We start from the raw sequence: 17301 nt of genomic DNA, 5'->3' as shown, positions 1-17301 counted from the left end.
GCGAAGTCCAGTTCTGTCTGTGGTGGATTCTCAGCAGAAGAAGCTGAAGATGGTGGAGAGGGGAGTTCTCCGTTTTCTACGCTTCCAAGCATCACTACTGGCTGACATGCAGACCATCGATGAGGAAGAAAATTATTACTTTAAAAAGAAAAAACAGTTCTAGTTCATATCAACAAATTAAAAAAACACAGAAAAGTCAATTTCTTTCAGTAACTCCATGTCTCAGTGAAACTCGTTAGCTCAAGGGTGTCCAAAGTCATTTTTCTGCCCCTGGACTGATTCTGTGCGACCCACAACTGCAATTCAGGAACGATTCGGCCCAAAAGCAGGAGCGGGTAATCCAGATGGACCATTTTTTTATTTAAATGAGAGGAAAAGTATCACAGTCCAATTAAAATCTTCTTGCAATTTGAAAATGTTAGGTACAACACAAAGTATTCATCTTTTAATTACCTCACCTTTTGCATTCTGTCTAATTTCATAGAACACAGGAACCCAACTATTCAATGGCATTTACTCAAAAACAGGCTTTGGTGCACAAAAATCTGCTTTTAACTCATTTAATGAAATTGGCTAAATATATCAAGTGTTTTCAAAGAAAGCGTGACCCAAATCCTGTTATTAATGCTGAGAATAAACAAAAAAATCTCTTTTTTTTCCTATCGTGATGACCATCCAGTCAGTAAAACAATTTGCAAACTAAATGATCATCTTTTAATGAGGAAACTGTGCAAAACACTTTTTAAGTTCTGGACCTACAATGATTAATGCGTCCCTTTCCTACAGAACATCTGACTAATTTGTTTAATTAAAATATTGCATGATCGTATTTTGTGGAGCAGGTTAAAAAAATCCCAATACAATTTTGGGGTAATTAAACTTTTATTTTTTATTTTTTTGCCCTCAAATACTTTTGACTTAACAATTTTGGCCTAGGTGACAAAAAGTTAGATTAATTACACACAGACTAATTTTGTTTTCAAGCCATTATTTCTAACACATTTAGGATTAGAATATTGGATCAGCGCTATAAAAATACTTAATACAGAAATTTTAGTTTAGTTAAAAGTTTGTTTAAAGGTTGTTATTTTCTAAAGGTACTTTAGAAATAATTGACGTCATCAGAACCCATATTCTAATTCACTGAGATGTGCCGGTATGTCTGTAACGGCCACCGTGAGGAGTTCTGATGTAATCTGGCAGTTTCCAGAGCGTCTGACAGTCAGTGAGTAAAGGTCAGCAGAAGACACAGGAGAAGGCCTTTTAGACAAATTAAGCAGCGTTGTAAAAATAAAACGTGAGTCATTTTAGGGCAGGAGCTCCTAGATTAAAGCTCCTATGTGTGTTTGAGTACAAAAGCCCCGGATAAATGAGTGATGCTCGCTCTTCGTGTCAGACCCCTCCTCCAGGTCGCTGTGATGTTCCTCAGAGGATCGACGTCTACACAGACTGCACCTCCTGCGCCGCCTCCATCACCGCCGGCTGCCCCCGCGGCTTCACAAAGCTCCACACCACCAACTGCAGGTAGGCCCCTGGAGGCCCCTGAAGGCCCCTGGAGGCCCCTGGAGGCCCCAGTCGGCGCGTCTCCATAGCCGGAGCGGAGAGTTTCTGATCATCGTCTTCTCCGCAGTTACGTGGTGCAGATCGGCGGCAGGGAGGTGGAGCTGGAGGGATGTCATCACCTATGTGTGAGGAGCTTCCTGCATCCACAGTGCTGCCCGGACCACTGGGGGCCCCTGTGTCTCTGTGAGTAGACCCCTCAGGTCCCATCAGCTTCAAGCTGTGTTCAGACTGACGGCAGCAGCCGTCTCGTCTGTTCTGTGTCAGGATTCAGAGTCAAGATCAATGCAATCAAATAAAATCTATTGTGTCTGCTGCTTCCTTAAGAATGTGAACGAGGAAAAAATAAAACATTTCTGTATAAATTCAGAGGAATGTCGCGGTGATGGGAACTTCCTACGGTAAAAGCTCATTTTTGTCCGTTTTTTCTCCAGACTTTACAGCCTCAGCAAAACAACTTTTCTGACTGAAGTTCCTTAATCCTCTCAGCCTTGAAATCTCTTCTCCTCTCAGGTTTAATCAAAAGTCAATTTGAATTATTGTGTTTTTCTGGGCTTTTTCCTTATTTCTACCTCAATAAGCACTTAAGGTTGGCGGTCCTTCGTTGGGTCAGAAGTTTAATCAGAGTCAATTTATCCTCCTCGTTATCCAGGTCTATCAGAGGAAAGGACCAGGATGCAGATCGATTAACCTATGCTTCCATATCGTGGCTGAATGTGGGAACACATCTGCACATAGATTCTTCACCTTTCTTCTGATAATAATAATAATAATAATAATAATAATAATAATAATAATAATATTAATAATAATAATAATAATGACCGATAGTAAAGGAGCCAACGAAGTACACGTTACCTCATTTATAGGAACAGTGATAAAGGAGTCAAAATGTTTTAAAAAGATTACAGTGAAATAAAAATGCTTGTGGGATAAATCAAGTTAAGAAAATGCAAGGGGGAATAAAAGAGGTATAGACACATCTACAAGTAAAAGAAAAACATGAAAAAAACAGCAAATTTAAACTCAAATGCTGAAATAAATATATTGGAAATAGAGAAGAAATTTGAAAGTCAGTGTAAAATATAAAACATGGTAAAGTAACTAAATGGGATATTCTAAACAAAGACATATCAATAAATATAAAAAAGTTTTTCTTTTTTTAATAACTGATACATTTTAAGTGTAATTTTTATCATTGCACTCAGAAAAAAAAAATGGAACCACTTCTAATTAAAATAAAACGGGGTAGAAAGATTACCGTAAACTCTGACTGTTTGGAAGGAAAACATAAACAAATGATCGGTGGTTCCATCTTAAATTAAATTAAGCAACTTTAGCGATAAATGGTGTTTCTCCATCCTGTTTGGCATCATTGCTGATGTCCCTGAACTTTAATCTCCTCCTGTCTTCATTTGTGCGTCTGCAGCGTGTCCCAGCTGGTCAGGAAGGACCTGCAACTTCAACGGCGCCTGTGTGGACGGAGACGTCGGCAACGGCACCTGCATCTGTGATGTCCGTTTACCTTCCTGCTGCTTTTTTAAAAGCTGCATTTAGACCTTATTTATTGGTAGAAACACACAGCTGACATACAAATAAACAATTAATTACTTTTAATCATTTATTACATTTATTGCTTTTAATGATCTTATCATTATCATCTTTGCATTGTTAATGTTGCAAAATCACCATAGCAATAGTTTGCATGGATGTAATTTCTGGTGGGACTCTATTTCATGTACTTTGCATTCAAACTTTGCACGCCAGTAATATAGACTGGCTTTAAACTTTTAGTGATAGCGACCAAGATACTAAAGCTGCAGCTAACGATTGTTTTAGTAATTAAGTATTCTGTCGATTATTCTGACGATTAATCAGATCAAACAACTGGCAATTTCTTTTCATTTAAAGTACTTATGGTTATAAAATAAAAGAAATAAATTAAAAAGCAAAATGCAGAAAAAAACAGAACCACTAAAACACCGCTGAGGAATTCAAAGTATTCAAATTTAACAAGATAAAAGATGCAAGTGGTTTTTACATTGTTGAGGTCTGACGTCTTTAGCACTGTGACAAAATTCACTTTATTACACCCAAAATGTTTTTCTTACATGTTATTGACATTTGAGATAGACTTTATTGATCTCACAGTGGATAAATTCATGTGTCACACATTTATGGGATTTAAAGAGATAAATGGCATGACAATGATGTTTGATTCTTTCTGCAGGAGGGTTTCACCGGCTTTGCTTGTCAGGAATGCAAAAATCCGAATGCATTTGGGAAAAAGTGTGAAAAAGGTAGGCTTTCTTTCTCTCTGACGTTTTAGGCCTTTTATTGCTCTACAAGGAGCTGAAATAGTGAAGAGAGACTCTTTTACTCTTTGAACTTTGTTTTAGCTTCAGTGCGACAAAACTAAGTTGATCAATTAGACAAACTGATTACCTTCCTATTGGGACAGAATGCTGTAAAAAAGTGGTAATTGTTGCTGTTTTTATGACAAACATTTCATGTGTGTTTGACAAGGCGAGGAAACCTGAGGGACATTTTCCAGGCGCTCAGCAGGACGCAGCGTCTAGTTTTCACCACTAGGTGTCGCTAGGGCTGACAGAGCTCCCTGCAGGTGTTTGCTAACCTGGCAGCCGGTGCTGCTTTTGGGGAGGACCCGGGTCCACAGCCAGCACCATGCAATAGCAATAAAAAAAACTCTCTAATGTCTCACCCTGAAGCTATTATGGGTTCAGTTAGGACAAACACCACATATTACTATTTAATACCTTTTCTGTTTCAACCAGTGCTTTTATTTCCAGATGAACCAGTTTAGGATAAGACTCAGACTGAGACGTTCTCTTCAGGTCAGAACCAACAACACTGATACAGTCAAACAGATCAGTTCTGCATTCTGTCTTTTTGTGGGTGAAGAGAGAAAAACTGTAACCTGGTTTAAGGATGGGAGCAACTTGCCCTCATCTGCCGGACTTCATGGAGGCTTTTTTTTACTCCTTCCAACAAAACAGCTGCAGATTCTCTGCTCTGGGTGTTCTGTGAGCGTATAGAGAAGCTGAATGATGACGTTCTGTGTCTGTGTGTCTGTGCAGTGTGTGACTGCGAGCACGGCGTGTGCAACAAAGGTCCAGACGGCGACGGGCAGTGTCTGTGTCAGCCGCCGTACGCCGGGACGCGCTGTGACCAAGGTAGGAGCCTCTTAGTTTTTAAAAATGATTTTGATGCAAAGTTTTTTAAGAGCCACTGTAGCTGCAGACCCCTGGTCTACATCACAGGCAGGAAAATGTAAAGAAACAAAGGCTGCATCAATTAAATTTTATTTATAAAGCTCCAATTCATGATACATATCATCTCAAGGCTCTTTCCAAAGTCAGACTCCATCAGATCCTCCAGGTTGGTGAGAAAGTTTCCTCTCTAAGGAAACCCAGCAGGTTGCATCAAGTCTCTCCAAGCAGCATTCACTCCTCCTGAAAGAGCGTAGAGCCACAGTGGACAGTCGTCTGCATTGTTGATGGCTTTGCAGCAATCCCTCATACTGAGCATGCATGAAGCGACAGTGGAGAGGAAAACTCCCCTTTAACAGGGAGGAGAACCTCCAGCAGAACCAGAACCAGGCTCAGTGTGAACGCTCATCTGCCTCCACCCACTGGGGCTTAGAGAAGACAGAGCAGAGACACAGAAAGCTCAGAAGCTCACATTGACCCAGGAGTACTTTCTATGTTAGAGAAGACAGAGCAGAGACACAGAAAGCACAGAAGCTCACATTGACCCAGGAGTACTTTCTATGTTAGAGAAGACAGAGCAGAGACACAGAAAGCTCAGAAGCTCACATTGACCCAGGAGTACTTTCTATGTTAGAGAAGACAGAGCAGAGACACAGAAAGCACAGAAGCTCACATTGACCCAGGAGTACTTTCTATGGTAGATGGTAATAGAGGATGATCTGCCTCCCCTGATGATGTCACAGCTAACAGAACGCCAGACCAGGTGTACCTTCTATAAAGAAAAAAATTACAAAAAGTTAAAAGCTGAAATAACAACAAACAATGCAGATTGGAGAGCAGTAGGAGAACTCAGAGTGAGAGAAAAAAATGTGTTGTAAACATGATTTTATACTTTTGTCTCTTTTTGAAAATTTCTATTTCAAATCTCTACAATTGACGTTTATCCATTTTATTCCATTAAGAAAAAAATAACTGATTCTGCTACACGTTTAAACCATAACTGGACTGATTTTCTTGGCCAACTAAAGCAGTGGGATCAGAAAGGTTATTCCCTCACTGAGAAATCTCTCATAAATTATGGGCTTAGATTTGGGCATCGGGGTAAATTTCAGGACACGCTCCAGTTTGTTCCTGATCCGTCTCTGAAAGTTCTGCTTTGTAAAAAGGAAACGGGTCGGGGAGATCCTGTAGCACCACGGTTTGGAGCAGCAGGTTTCCCTCCATGAAGTCTACATTTGTTGTATGGCATTTAAATCACTGCGTAAACTAAGCTGTGCTGCGCTGAAATGCCTCACTGCTGAGGACACGACCGGTCCAAAGATCCACAGACTGGTTAAATCTGCATGCATGCTCCCGTTGATCTGCAGGTATTTAATACTGTAACATCGTAGAGCGACGTTCAGCAGCTGCTCTGCTGGCTGAAAAGGCTGAAAACGCTCCAGAAGCTCAACGCTCATTTCACCTTTTATCTCCCATCCTGTTTAATATGTGGTTAGGGTTAAATGTACACAGGGTTCCCACGGGTCCTTGAAAGTTTGTGAATCTGAAAAAATAAAATCAAGGCCCTTGAAAGTTCTTGAAAACAGCCAAAAAAAAAACACCTTGTCCATGAAAGTCCTTGAATTTTTTTGTGGGGTTGAAAGTTCACACGGATGACGACTCGTGTCATTATTTTACTACCACACAATCTTTTAAAATTATGTTGATTCCGCAGACTTTTAATTTGCAAAAGTACGTTTGCTCTTCTTCGTTAGTTGCTAGGCTACGGTTTAGGCCTACGTGCGTCCAATAGGTTGCATTCACGCAGTTTTGCCAACTCAGCGACTTTGTCGCTATATTTAGCGACTTTTCAGAGTCAAACTCAAAAACTAGCTTAATCAAAGATGAAAGTAAGTGAAACAAATTGATATAATTCTGAACATCTCAATGCTGCACTTTTTTCCATAAAATTCCATGAAACGGTAGGCTAATGTACATCTTATATGTAATGTAGTATGGCATAGACATGTACTGTGGATATAAATGTAGGCTATGAATATGATCAATATCAATGTAGGCTATAAATTAAGTCCACTTTCTTGCATTGCTTCTGACCCAACAACTTCTATGCCGTTTAGTCTTTTATTGAATTTGCATTGTATTAAAATATGATAACCTATTCAGCGGTCACAGTAGGTAAATGCCGCCACGTGTGGTCCTTGAATTTGAGGAAATTGGTCCTGGAAAGTCATTGAAAGGTCCTTGAATTTGATGTTCACCAAGGTGTGGGAACCCTGTGTACAGTTTTGTTGCTAATGTTCAAAGTAATCTCTGTTCTGGGTGAATAAGACATAAAACGTCTCAGGCGGATCTCTGTAGCTCAGGACCTCAGAGACATAAACCTGCGTTTATAATGACGATGAACTGGAGCCATTATCAACGTCTGGCTGTAACCAGACAGCTTCGTCTTCTGAACGGAGGATTCCTTGGTGCCCAGGCCTGTAAAACCTGCCGCTGCAGCGTTGAGACTCCGGCTTCTCACTGTTTACTGCTGTGGTTTCTGGTTGTTGTTGACAGTCAGCAGTGGGTGCCGTGGCTGCAGCTCCTTCTCGTACTGCAAAGGAGAAGAACCAGATGCAGGCTGCGACTGTTTGCCCGGCTACCGGAAGATGAAGGACAACCGGTGTTTGGGTAAGGACACATTTCCCTCACCAGACCCACTGATCCAGGTTCAGGTTGGTCTCAGTAACCAGGTGTTAAAAGTGTTTCTTAGTTTAATGAACAGCTAAAGCAGAGATAATTGGTGCTATGATGGACTCCGGCTGTCCTCTCAGTCTCTGTGAACCTGCCTCCCTGAGCTGAGCTGCTTCTCTCTCCAGTTTCGTGCTCTCAGAGAGACTGTGACGCCAACGCCCAGTGCTCCACGCAGGCCACAAACATCCGGTGCACCTGCAAACCCGGCTACGAGGGGGACGGCAGGATCTGCGTACCTAAGAACCCCTGCCTGGAGAACAACGGCGGCTGCCCCCTCAACTCCACCGTGTGTGTCTTCAAAGGACCCAACAAGGTGAGGAGGAAACCTGGAGCCGGGTCAGAACCAGAGGGACCTCTGAACCGGTGTTGATTTCACCTTTTTGTCGTCTGTCAGGCCAGCTGTGAGTGCATGTCGGGCATGTCGCCTGTAGGGGGCGGCCCTGAGAACGGCTGCCGGCTGGTCTCTGCCTGCTCACCGGACACCTGCGACCCCACCGCCGTCTGCCAGACACAGCTGGACGGGAAAGCCAGGTCAGACGGGTTACAGCACAAAACTCTACACCAGTGGTCCCAAATCAGGTCCTCCACCACCGAATTCTGCAGCTTTTAGACGCGTTTCTTTCCCCACGCACCTGAACCAGACAGCTAAACTGCCTCAGTAGCGGATTGAGACGCTGGACACCGGCGCTCCAGGACTTCTCTAGATCCAGTCCTCGTTTCTTTACGTTTTTCCTCCAATCAGCGGACCTTCTAATGTTTTAACGTGGCTCTGATCGGTAGCTCTCCAGGCTTTCTGAAATCTTCATGTTGGAATGTTTCTATTTTTGTTCTTTGACGACCAGAAACACGATTTCACCAGCAATAAAATCGCTGTTTGTTGGAACTAGCAGAAGCAAGATGCGTCCTCTCAGGTTCCAGGAATCATTGTTCCAGTATTACTTCTTTGTGTTTTTAAAGTTGTGGAAAGATACTCTGCCTTCATGATAAATAGTAACTAAAGCTCCTGTATCAGGTTTTCTACACTTGATGAAGCTTCACTCACCCCAGCATGTCAAATGCTTGAAACGTCAGAACCTACTTTCTAATTATTCATGCTGATAATTCATCTGACGCTCAGTTGATCAACAAATATGTAAAAGCTGTCGCCACATTTAGCCGATGCTACATCTGATCGGAACAGGAGCGCAGTAAGAACGACTTCTACTTCAGAGATGTTCCAGGAAACCCAGTTCATTTTCCCGACCTTTAGATGTATCGTGTTTCCCCCCCTCCCCAGTACTCCAGGAAATGACTTTAAGCTAATATTCAGCTTAATTTCTAGAAACTTTATTGGAAATGAGACAAACGTTTAAATCCCGTCCCTCTGCTCTGGTTCCTGGTGAATCAGGTGTGTGTGCGAGCCGGGCCAGATCGGAGACGGACGGCGCTGCTACGGGAACCTGATGGAGCGTCTGATGGAGCTGGACTCCAGAGGAAACCAGAGAGAGAATCTGACCGGAGCCGTCGCCTTGTTTGGTAAAACTGGACAAAAAAAGAAAAATGCATCTGAGGAGCTAAAACATTCAGCCTCAGCTTCACTGTAGAACCTTATGATTCTAATTCATTGTTTTCATCCTGGGAAATGATCGTTTGATATAATAATAACAACAATAGTAATGATAGTGGTAATAATAGAAATAATAATAGTAATAATAGTAAAAGTTATAATAATAGTAATAATAATATTAATAATAGTAATAATAAAACTAATAGTAATACTATTGTTATAATAATATCTTTCTATTTTGATCATGTAAAGCACTTTGCATTCTCTCTGTACTGAAATGTGCTATACAAATAAATTTGCCTTGCCTTATAGTAATAATAATAATAATAGTAGTAGTAGTAATAATGGTAATAATAATAATAATAATAATAATAATAATAATAATAATGGGGAGTTTTTCTTCCCACTGTCGCTTCATGCTTGCTCAGTATGAGGGATTGCTGCAAAGCCATGGACAATGCAGACGACTGTCCCTGTGGCTCTACGCTTCCCCAGGAGTGAATGCTTCTTGTTGGGACTTTGAAGCAATCAACTGGTTCCCTTATATAGGAAATTGTTTTTGACCAATCTCTATAATATGATTGAATTTGACTTTGTATAGAGCCTTGAGAAGACGTTTCATGAATTGCGCTATATAAATAAAATTTAATTGAACTGAGAAAAATTAATAATAATAATAATAATAATAATAATAATAATAATAGACAGAATGAGCACCTATAAGAAAATGGTTTTGGGTCACAACGCAAATGTTATAGATATTTTACAGAGTTTTTGAAAAACTCAAAGTTTAAACCAGTCGCACTGGGCAGAACTGCTTCAGCGCTGCAAAAAACAGCTAAATGTTTTCTGGATCAGAACTTCAAGCTGAGAGGTGCAGCTGCTGCAGAGAAGAGAACCTCAGGAGGTCCAACAAGCTGCAGGACTGAACCATGTCACCAGTGGGTCAGAATAAAAAGGAGGAGGAGAAGACTTTCTGAGCAGGGTGGACGGCAGGAGACCTGAGGACCTTTCTCTGATGATTCTTCTTCTGAGTGATGGAGGAAGAAGTGCTGAGAGCCACCGCAGGTCCAGAGATGTTGGAACAATGAAGCGTCCTGATCCAGGACATGTGGGGAGCTGCTTCTCCAGAAAGCTGCATCCTGGTTGGAGAAAATTCAACGTTCTGATGCTTCGAAAAAACTTGATATTTTAAATTGTTCTTGAATGTGACCCAAAGACAGAAAAACGTTTTATTTCTGGGTGTAAAGGATCTGAGTTTTCATGCTGTAAATGTGTGTTTTTCTGTGTCTTTCACAGAGAGGGGCTGTTCGATGATTCTGGGCCATTCTGGACCCTTCACAGCTTTCTTCCCGGTGCTGAAACAACCTCTGAGTGTGGGTCAAACCTTCTCTGAATGATATCTCCACACAACAGTCTAGATTTACGCAGTTTTACCACGCAGGTTTGATTTTTACTGACTTTCCTAATTACAGTTTCACAGTCTAGGTTCTGAAGGAGCCGAACAAGAAGTAGAAAGGCAAATACAAACTATGTGTTAAATAAACCAACCTACAGGCCTTTTAGTTCACTGGTTTCTTTTTCCAGGTCTGGTTCTGCTGAATCAAATCTCTTAAAGTTCAATGGTGGTTCTGCTGAGGCGATTTCAGAACAGTTCATTAAAGGGAGCTAAACAGGCCAAAACCACCCTAAAACCTCCGTTTAAATTGAAATGACCAAAACAAATGTTTGATTTTGCCCTGAGCTACAGCTTGAATCTGGTTTCCCACAAAAAAAACATCCTTATATTTATGCTGAAACAGCTATTTTAACAAAATAAATAGCTCAAACCCTCGTTGTTAAAGTGTTAATTGGGCCAAAACTTGTTTTTCGACGAGCCTCTGGTACTGGTGCTAGCGCTGAGCTAGCAGTTAGCTTCCTAGCTAATAGCAGAAGAAAAGCTTTTAAAACTCAATGTATGAAGTTTGGTTAAAAAGATCAAATGAATAAAAGCCACATTTAAATATTACTGGAGAACCTGTAGTATCTAAAACAGCTCTGCATCAGGCTGACAAGAAGTGAGGAAACAGGAAGTGACATGACTTGCTGTGACCATTTATAGACGGTACAGGAAGTCAGAAAGAAAGCAGTTGATAAGAAGGTCCTGGTTCTGGACCCTGGAGTACATCCAAGCAAAATGAATCAACAGTGTCGTCTTATTGCTTCCTGCTCAGATTATTCCTCATCATCAGTTATTTAACTCTGACTCTACATCTACAGCCTGTGTTAAATAAAACCCAGGAGGAGACTTTACTGATTAGATGAATAAATCTCGTTCTAGTCGTGGTCGGGTCGAGGCCGTCAAGACAGTTTGTAGAACTGGTACTGGATCTTTGTTACAGAAACCCGTTAGTTTGCTCCTGTTTTTACTTCTGTAGGTGATCTAGTTTCATTTATAAGTTAGGTTTCAAGGGTAAAACCCAGAATAATAGAGGAAGATTCATACTTTAGTTGATTCTCTAATAATCAGAACCACAGGGAGCCTAATTTCAGGCCTCTGAGCTAAACAGTTTAAATCCGATTAAAAACATCTCCGTATTTAAATCATACGGCCACAGACGATTGTTTAGTCTCAAAGTGAAAAACTGTGCGGCGTTCGAGGCTCCGGCTGAAATGTGCTGCTGTCTGCAGGGGGTCGATGAGGAGGCGGTGTGCAAAAACCACCTGATCCTGGGTCAGCACCTCTACAAAGATCTGGAGGGACGAGACTTTAACCTCTACGGCGGAGAAAAGATGAGAGTCAAAGTGAATCAGGTAATTCATCCTGTTCCTGCAGGAACCGGATGCTGATTGGTCTGTTAACTACAGCAAACATTTAATCACCCAGAAGGCTCCCGCTGGGATATTTAGCGTTTTAGTCTGGGTTAATTTGAAGCGTGAAGAAATAAAAAAAAATACACGTTAGAGCGGTTTAATGTCAGCGAATATTTTCACCAACCTTTAAGGTGTAGCAAATAAATAGAACAAAATAAAATGTTATGACAGCATAAAAACTGGAATTTTTTAAAATACAATATAAATATTCACAAATTTAGAGGGAATGTAAAATACAAATCACCATAACACTGAGGACAGGAAACTTTCTGACCAATCTGTCTGTATGATTTGAAAAAACACAAAGTCGGTTTAAAGTGGTTTTCATTTAATATTTATTCATCCCAACATTAGAAATAATCAATAAAATGAAATAAAAATGTAAATTTAAAACTCAGCAACAAATCCATGTTGCCTAAAACTGTCAAACAGCCCAGAAACCCTTCCCTCGTCATGTCTGGTGTAAATATTAATGATTTCATTGTTTCCACACAAAGCTTTTCCTTAATTTTCCCTTCCAGGCTGATGTCATCGTTAGAGAGGATTTATCTTGCTTAGATGCAAAAAATTGGTACAAAATTAGTTTTCCCACGTCAAACAAGCAGAAGATTTCTATAAAATCCTCGATGACCTAATTTCACATTGAATTTAATAAAAAAATAAAATAAAAGCTATAAAAGCTCATTAAAACCCAGCAGATAATTTTCCACTAGGATAAACATGGACCAGGTGTTCAGAGGTATTGATCTCTACATTTAATTTCTCCCCGTGATTTAACTAATAAACGTAAAATCAACGTTTATTGATTTGCTGAGCAGCAGCTGCAGGTTTTCTGATGACTTTCATCCGACTCTTCCTTTAATCAGTGATTTAACACAAACTGACTCACAATTACAGTCCTTTAGGTCCCAGACGCTTTTTAAACATGGAAATCAGGTGAAGCGGTCCTCTGGCTGATTGGAGCATGCACTAATACAGCCCTGCCCCTCCCCAACCTGTTGCTGCACACCAGAGGTGGATAAATCTGGCTTCAGGGTTTTCATTCATCCTGGTCCTTTAACCCAGTTATTTAGTCCCTGACTCTGCTGTGGAGCTAGAAATGCAAATAGCTGGAACTAATCTCTGGCTTTTTACTTTCTGAACCTGGATTCCCCACCTCTTCTGCACACTGCTAGCCAGCTGGCTGAAAGAAGACTTCTGCATTTTGTTCCTTCTTTCAGCTGTTTCTAAATATTTTTCTAATTGAAAATTAGATTAAGTTCATTCAGTGCTTCTTCTCGTCTCCTTTTAAACGTTAACTTTGAAGTTTAAATGGATTTTATTTCTCTGATGCGTGCTCTAAGACTAGTTCAGCATCAGGAGCCAGAATCAAACTCCAAAGAGCGACACAACAAGTCCAGACATTTTTAATAAATCAAATGCCCCCTAGTTTTAAACCAAACCGTTTTTTAACCCTTTCAATATCAGATTTTCTTATTCCTTATCTGATTATTTGACATAAAAAACAGCTAAAGCCACAAAATACATCAAGTACTAAAATAATGTGATTGATTTCAGTTTTTTTCTTGGTTCCTGTCTGGAAACATTTTTCCTGAGTTAACTTAGAAAATATTGAAAGTGTCACAAAGTCATCGTACATTAAACCAATATAGAGAAATGTCAGTTGACTCAGATCATGGTCGATATTAGAAACGATTATAGAAACATTTCAATGTTTTCCTGAAGGTCAGCTTTAGGCTCCGTCGCCACGTCGAGCTTTTAGAAGAACATTTTCCTTTTTCTATCCCAGCGTCAAGTTTGCAGTGTCTGAGAAACCTCACTGGGTTTCACTACCAGCGTATAATCTTATTTTCTGTTTCTTTTTCAAAATTAAAGGTAAATATTCATACGTAAAGATCAAAATGGCCCGAATCCTCTTAGAAAATCTAGTAATTTAGGTTTAGCATCTTAATCCAGGTAATTCTGGTGACTTGATTCTGGGCGTCTCAGGTGTGTTTGTGGACGCTGACAGAGACGCTGGCCGGGATAATCCTCACCGGGACGCGGTTCTCCGTGTAGATGTAGGGGAACAGGGTGTCGGTGAAGCGATGGGTGAAGGTGTGGAAGGTTCTGTTGGTGTCCAGGTCGGAGAAAGACAACTTCCCCCCGTCGAAGTCCAGATGGACTTCTATCCTCCTCACCCGCTGCTTCACCAGCAGATCCATCTCCGGTTCTGACGAGGAGAACGCCGTCAGCCTCCCGTTGGCGAAGGAGACCCTCCACAGCTGAGCCTTGGGGCGCCGGCCCGTTTCTCCCAGCACGCCCAGCTCCCAGTCCTCATTGTCCCCGACGTCCACGCTCCAGCGCCGACTCCCCGAGCCGAAGCCCTCCGAGCCCAGCACGGAGCAGGAGAACCTGGTTCTCTCCGGGTTCCTCGGGATCTGCTTCTTGTCCCCGGACCGGACGGCGCTCAGGTCGTAGGACAGGACCAGTTCTGGGTCGGCGGTGTTCGGGTCCAGAACCACGGGGCTGTAGGACACGACGCTCTGCATGCTGCTCCACACGCTGAAGCTCAGGTTGCCCAGGTGTTTGACCACGTCTATCAGCGCTCCAGGAACCGGCTGCGGGTCGTCCAGCAGGGGGCGCTGCTGCACTCTCGTGGCCGTGGTCTTGTAGTTCTTCAGGAACAAGATGTCTGCGGCTCTCAGCTCCTCCTCTGCCGCTGCGATCGCTTGTGAAAGCGCCTTGATCTCTGTGCCCAGAGCCTCCATCTTCTTCTTCATGGCCTGGCTCTTCCTCTCCTCTTCCTCCATCAGAGCGGCGACTTTCGCCCTCTCCTCCTGCTGCAGGAACTGGTGCAGCTTCTGGAACTGCTCCTTGATATGGTTCTTGGTCTGCTGGGTCTGCAGCTTGATGAACTTCACGGTTTGATCGCAGTTTCCTCTGGCTTCCTCCAGGAGCGCCAGCTTCTCCCGGAGAGGCCGCAGGTTCCCCTGCAGCTCTGCGCGGTTCTCCAGCGCCGCCTCGCCGACGGGCCTGAACCGGTGGCTGCTGTGGGTCTGCGAATCCCGACAGACGACGCACACCGGCTCCTGGTGGTCCAGGCAGAAGAGCTTGAGCTTTTCAAAGTGCAAACTGCAGGAATGATCCGAGCCGGCCGAAGCTTTGCGCTGCCTCTCCCGCTCAAAGGCCTCGCACAGGTTCCTTAAGGCCAGGTTGCGAGGCGGCTCGCCTCTTGATGATTTCCTCTTGCAGACGGGACAGTCGGGCGATTTCCTCCCTTGCCACCATTTCTGCAGGCAGGTTCTGCAGAAGCTGTGGCTGCAGGACAGGACGACAGGGTCTTTGAAGATGTCCTGGCAGACGGGACAGGACAGATCCTCCTCTGGGCTGGATGACATTCTGCTTCTGAATGAGGCTGAAGACGCAGCAATCCCCCGGAGAAGTCAGCCGGTCCACGCGGTAGTGAGACGGTTGCTTTCGCTTTTGAGCCAAGCTCTCCCAGGTTGTAGCTGGAGGTCTGTGGCAGGTTGAGGTGACAGATCTAGTATTTCAGTGATCCCAGCGTTACCGTCTGCAGTTTCTGTTGTTAAGGAGAATCTTCTAGGTGCTCGTTTGGAGTCTCCTGTCAGATGAACAAAAGGAAAAGCTGCTTCCTGTTTGTCTTTCTTGTCAGGGAGGAGGTGGAGCCGTCGTTCATGACTTCCTGACCTCTGAACGTGTTTTTTTACAACCACTGTGTCATAAAAGCTCCTTTTGTGTTTCCACTTCCTTCTCTGAGAAGAATTTTACAGCAGCAGCCAGAGCCTGAATCTCTAGCTGGTTTTTACAGTATGGCTGACCTCCGTTCTCTGGGCAGAAATATTCTCTTTGATTTCAAGTCAAATCAAACTTTATGCTAAATTTTTCATACAACAAAGCAACCAGAAACTCTTCATGGAAAGACCCCCGACTACAACGCAGCCCTGAAATAAAACAGCAGAAACATGTAGACAAACACATGAATCACAATGATGAAATATAGACAATTACCTATTCATTGAATGTTGTTACAATAAGCTCCAAACAAACGCCTGAAGATTTTAATAGCAAGTGTTAAATAATAGACCTGTTCATGGTCTCCCCAGGTTCTTTTATCTGAATAATGTGGTGTTTCTATTGTAGACTTCTGTGGTAATAAAAACACAAAACGTAACTATATTTTACTATATTTAATATAAAAGGCAGAGAAATGTTTACAGTTTCAGTACTGGGCTCTCATAACAACACAAAGGAACCGGTACCTGAGAACCCCGTTTGTTCTCACACACAGACATTAAATAGGAACCATCTGTGTCCACCCATGTATCAGCGATACATGTAACAATGTATCAGCGATCTGTTCATCACATTGATGAGAAGATGATGCTGTAATGCAGACGTGTCCTTGCTGAAACATTTTCCCCTAATCACTCATTCTGTCCAATCCAAGTATGTCAGACTCTGGCCTCCAGACTCCAGTTTATCTGTAATTTCCATGGTAACCACCTTTGCAGTCCAGTCTCTGTAATTTCATAATCTCCAACACAAGTCATGCATCTAAAAATGAACGCTGACTGGCCAACAGGCGGCCGGGCGCCGTCCAGTGGCGACCCAATGCTCCCTGAGGGGCGGTTTGTCAAGCAGTGGGGGGGCAGATGTTATGATGAATACTAAGATGACCCGTTTAAATGGTAAAATACTAATAAATAAAAGTCGGAGGTTGGCTGAAATGTGTGTCCCAAGGAACTTAAGGTTCGCCACCTTCTCAACCACCTCTCTTAAAAGTTATAAAGCCGAGTTATATGTTTATAAAAAAGACCAAAAACCGTTTGATCAAGTTAAAATAAAGCTACATACACCAAGCCTCCTTCTTGAGAGTGTTTTGATGGCCCTTTTTGAGGCTTCCTTGTTTTAACCCCTGGTTTTTGGGTTGGGTTATGTGCAGTGATGTACTTCTGTTTAAATGGTAAAATACTAATAAATGAAAGTCAGACAGCTAACGTCACACTGTTACATTGGAGTGTTATAAGTGGTTTCCCTTTCTGCCACTAGATGGCAGCACATGAATTGTACTTACCGTATTTTTCGGACCATAGGGCGCACTAAATATTCTTCCCAAGATTGTAATATCTCTCCTCCACGTCCACATCTCTCTATCCGTCTCTGTCAGACGTGTTTCTAACATAAGGTCAAAATAAATGTAACTTTTATATTAAATTAACTTACTAGGTTTATTGCTGCTAGCGCGTACTCCAGGCTGCCTCACATGAATGCACTTCTAGTTTAGACATTACAGTCAGGCAGTCTGGTAGACAGCTCAGGGGTCCCATCAGATAGTGACACAGTGTACCGTAATGCTGCTTCATTGCTAACCAAAGT

The 17301-nt window shown here is 42.3% G+C and overlaps 3 protein-coding genes across 3 annotated transcripts in view; 2 read left to right on the top strand and 1 right to left on the bottom strand.

Annotated features, from left to right (window-relative positions):
- Nucleotides 1-17301, top strand: part of LOC118567219 (nuclear factor 7, brain-like) — a gene marked incomplete in the record, with an annotated part of 854268 nt that overhangs the window by 581464 nt on the left and 255503 nt on the right.
- The window catches only part of stab1 (stabilin 1), a 100921-nt gene that overhangs the window by 2549 nt on the left and 81071 nt on the right, over nt 1-17301 (top strand). The window contains exons 2-12 of the mRNA XM_036151762.1: nt 1397-1524; nt 1631-1746; nt 2990-3075; nt 3791-3860; nt 4659-4754; nt 7347-7460; nt 7649-7836; nt 7918-8054; nt 8911-9038; nt 10369-10445; nt 11740-11862. Of these exons, the coding sequence (XP_036007655.1) occupies nt 1397-1524; nt 1631-1746; nt 2990-3075; nt 3791-3860; nt 4659-4754; nt 7347-7460; nt 7649-7836; nt 7918-8054; nt 8911-9038; nt 10369-10445; nt 11740-11862 (1263 nt within the window). The remainder of the gene's footprint in view (nt 1-1396; nt 1525-1630; nt 1747-2989; nt 3076-3790; nt 3861-4658; nt 4755-7346; nt 7461-7648; nt 7837-7917; nt 8055-8910; nt 9039-10368; nt 10446-11739; nt 11863-17301) is intronic.
- Nucleotides 12250-15622, bottom strand: LOC105919497 (nuclear factor 7, ovary). The gene has a single exon (XM_012854827.3). It carries the CDS (start codon nt 15300-15302, stop codon nt 13908-13910), a length of 1395 nt encoding a protein of 464 aa, XP_012710281.2. The 5' UTR covers nt 15303-15622; the 3' UTR covers nt 12250-13907.

Source organism: Fundulus heteroclitus, chromosome 20 (genome assembly GCF_011125445.2).
Source record: "Fundulus heteroclitus isolate FHET01 chromosome 20, MU-UCD_Fhet_4.1, whole genome shotgun sequence".
NCBI classification, from domain to species: Eukaryota; Metazoa; Chordata; class Actinopteri; order Cyprinodontiformes; family Fundulidae; genus Fundulus; species Fundulus heteroclitus.
The sequence above is the reverse complement of the archived record's forward strand: the minus strand, read 5'-3'. Positions and strand labels throughout refer to the sequence as shown.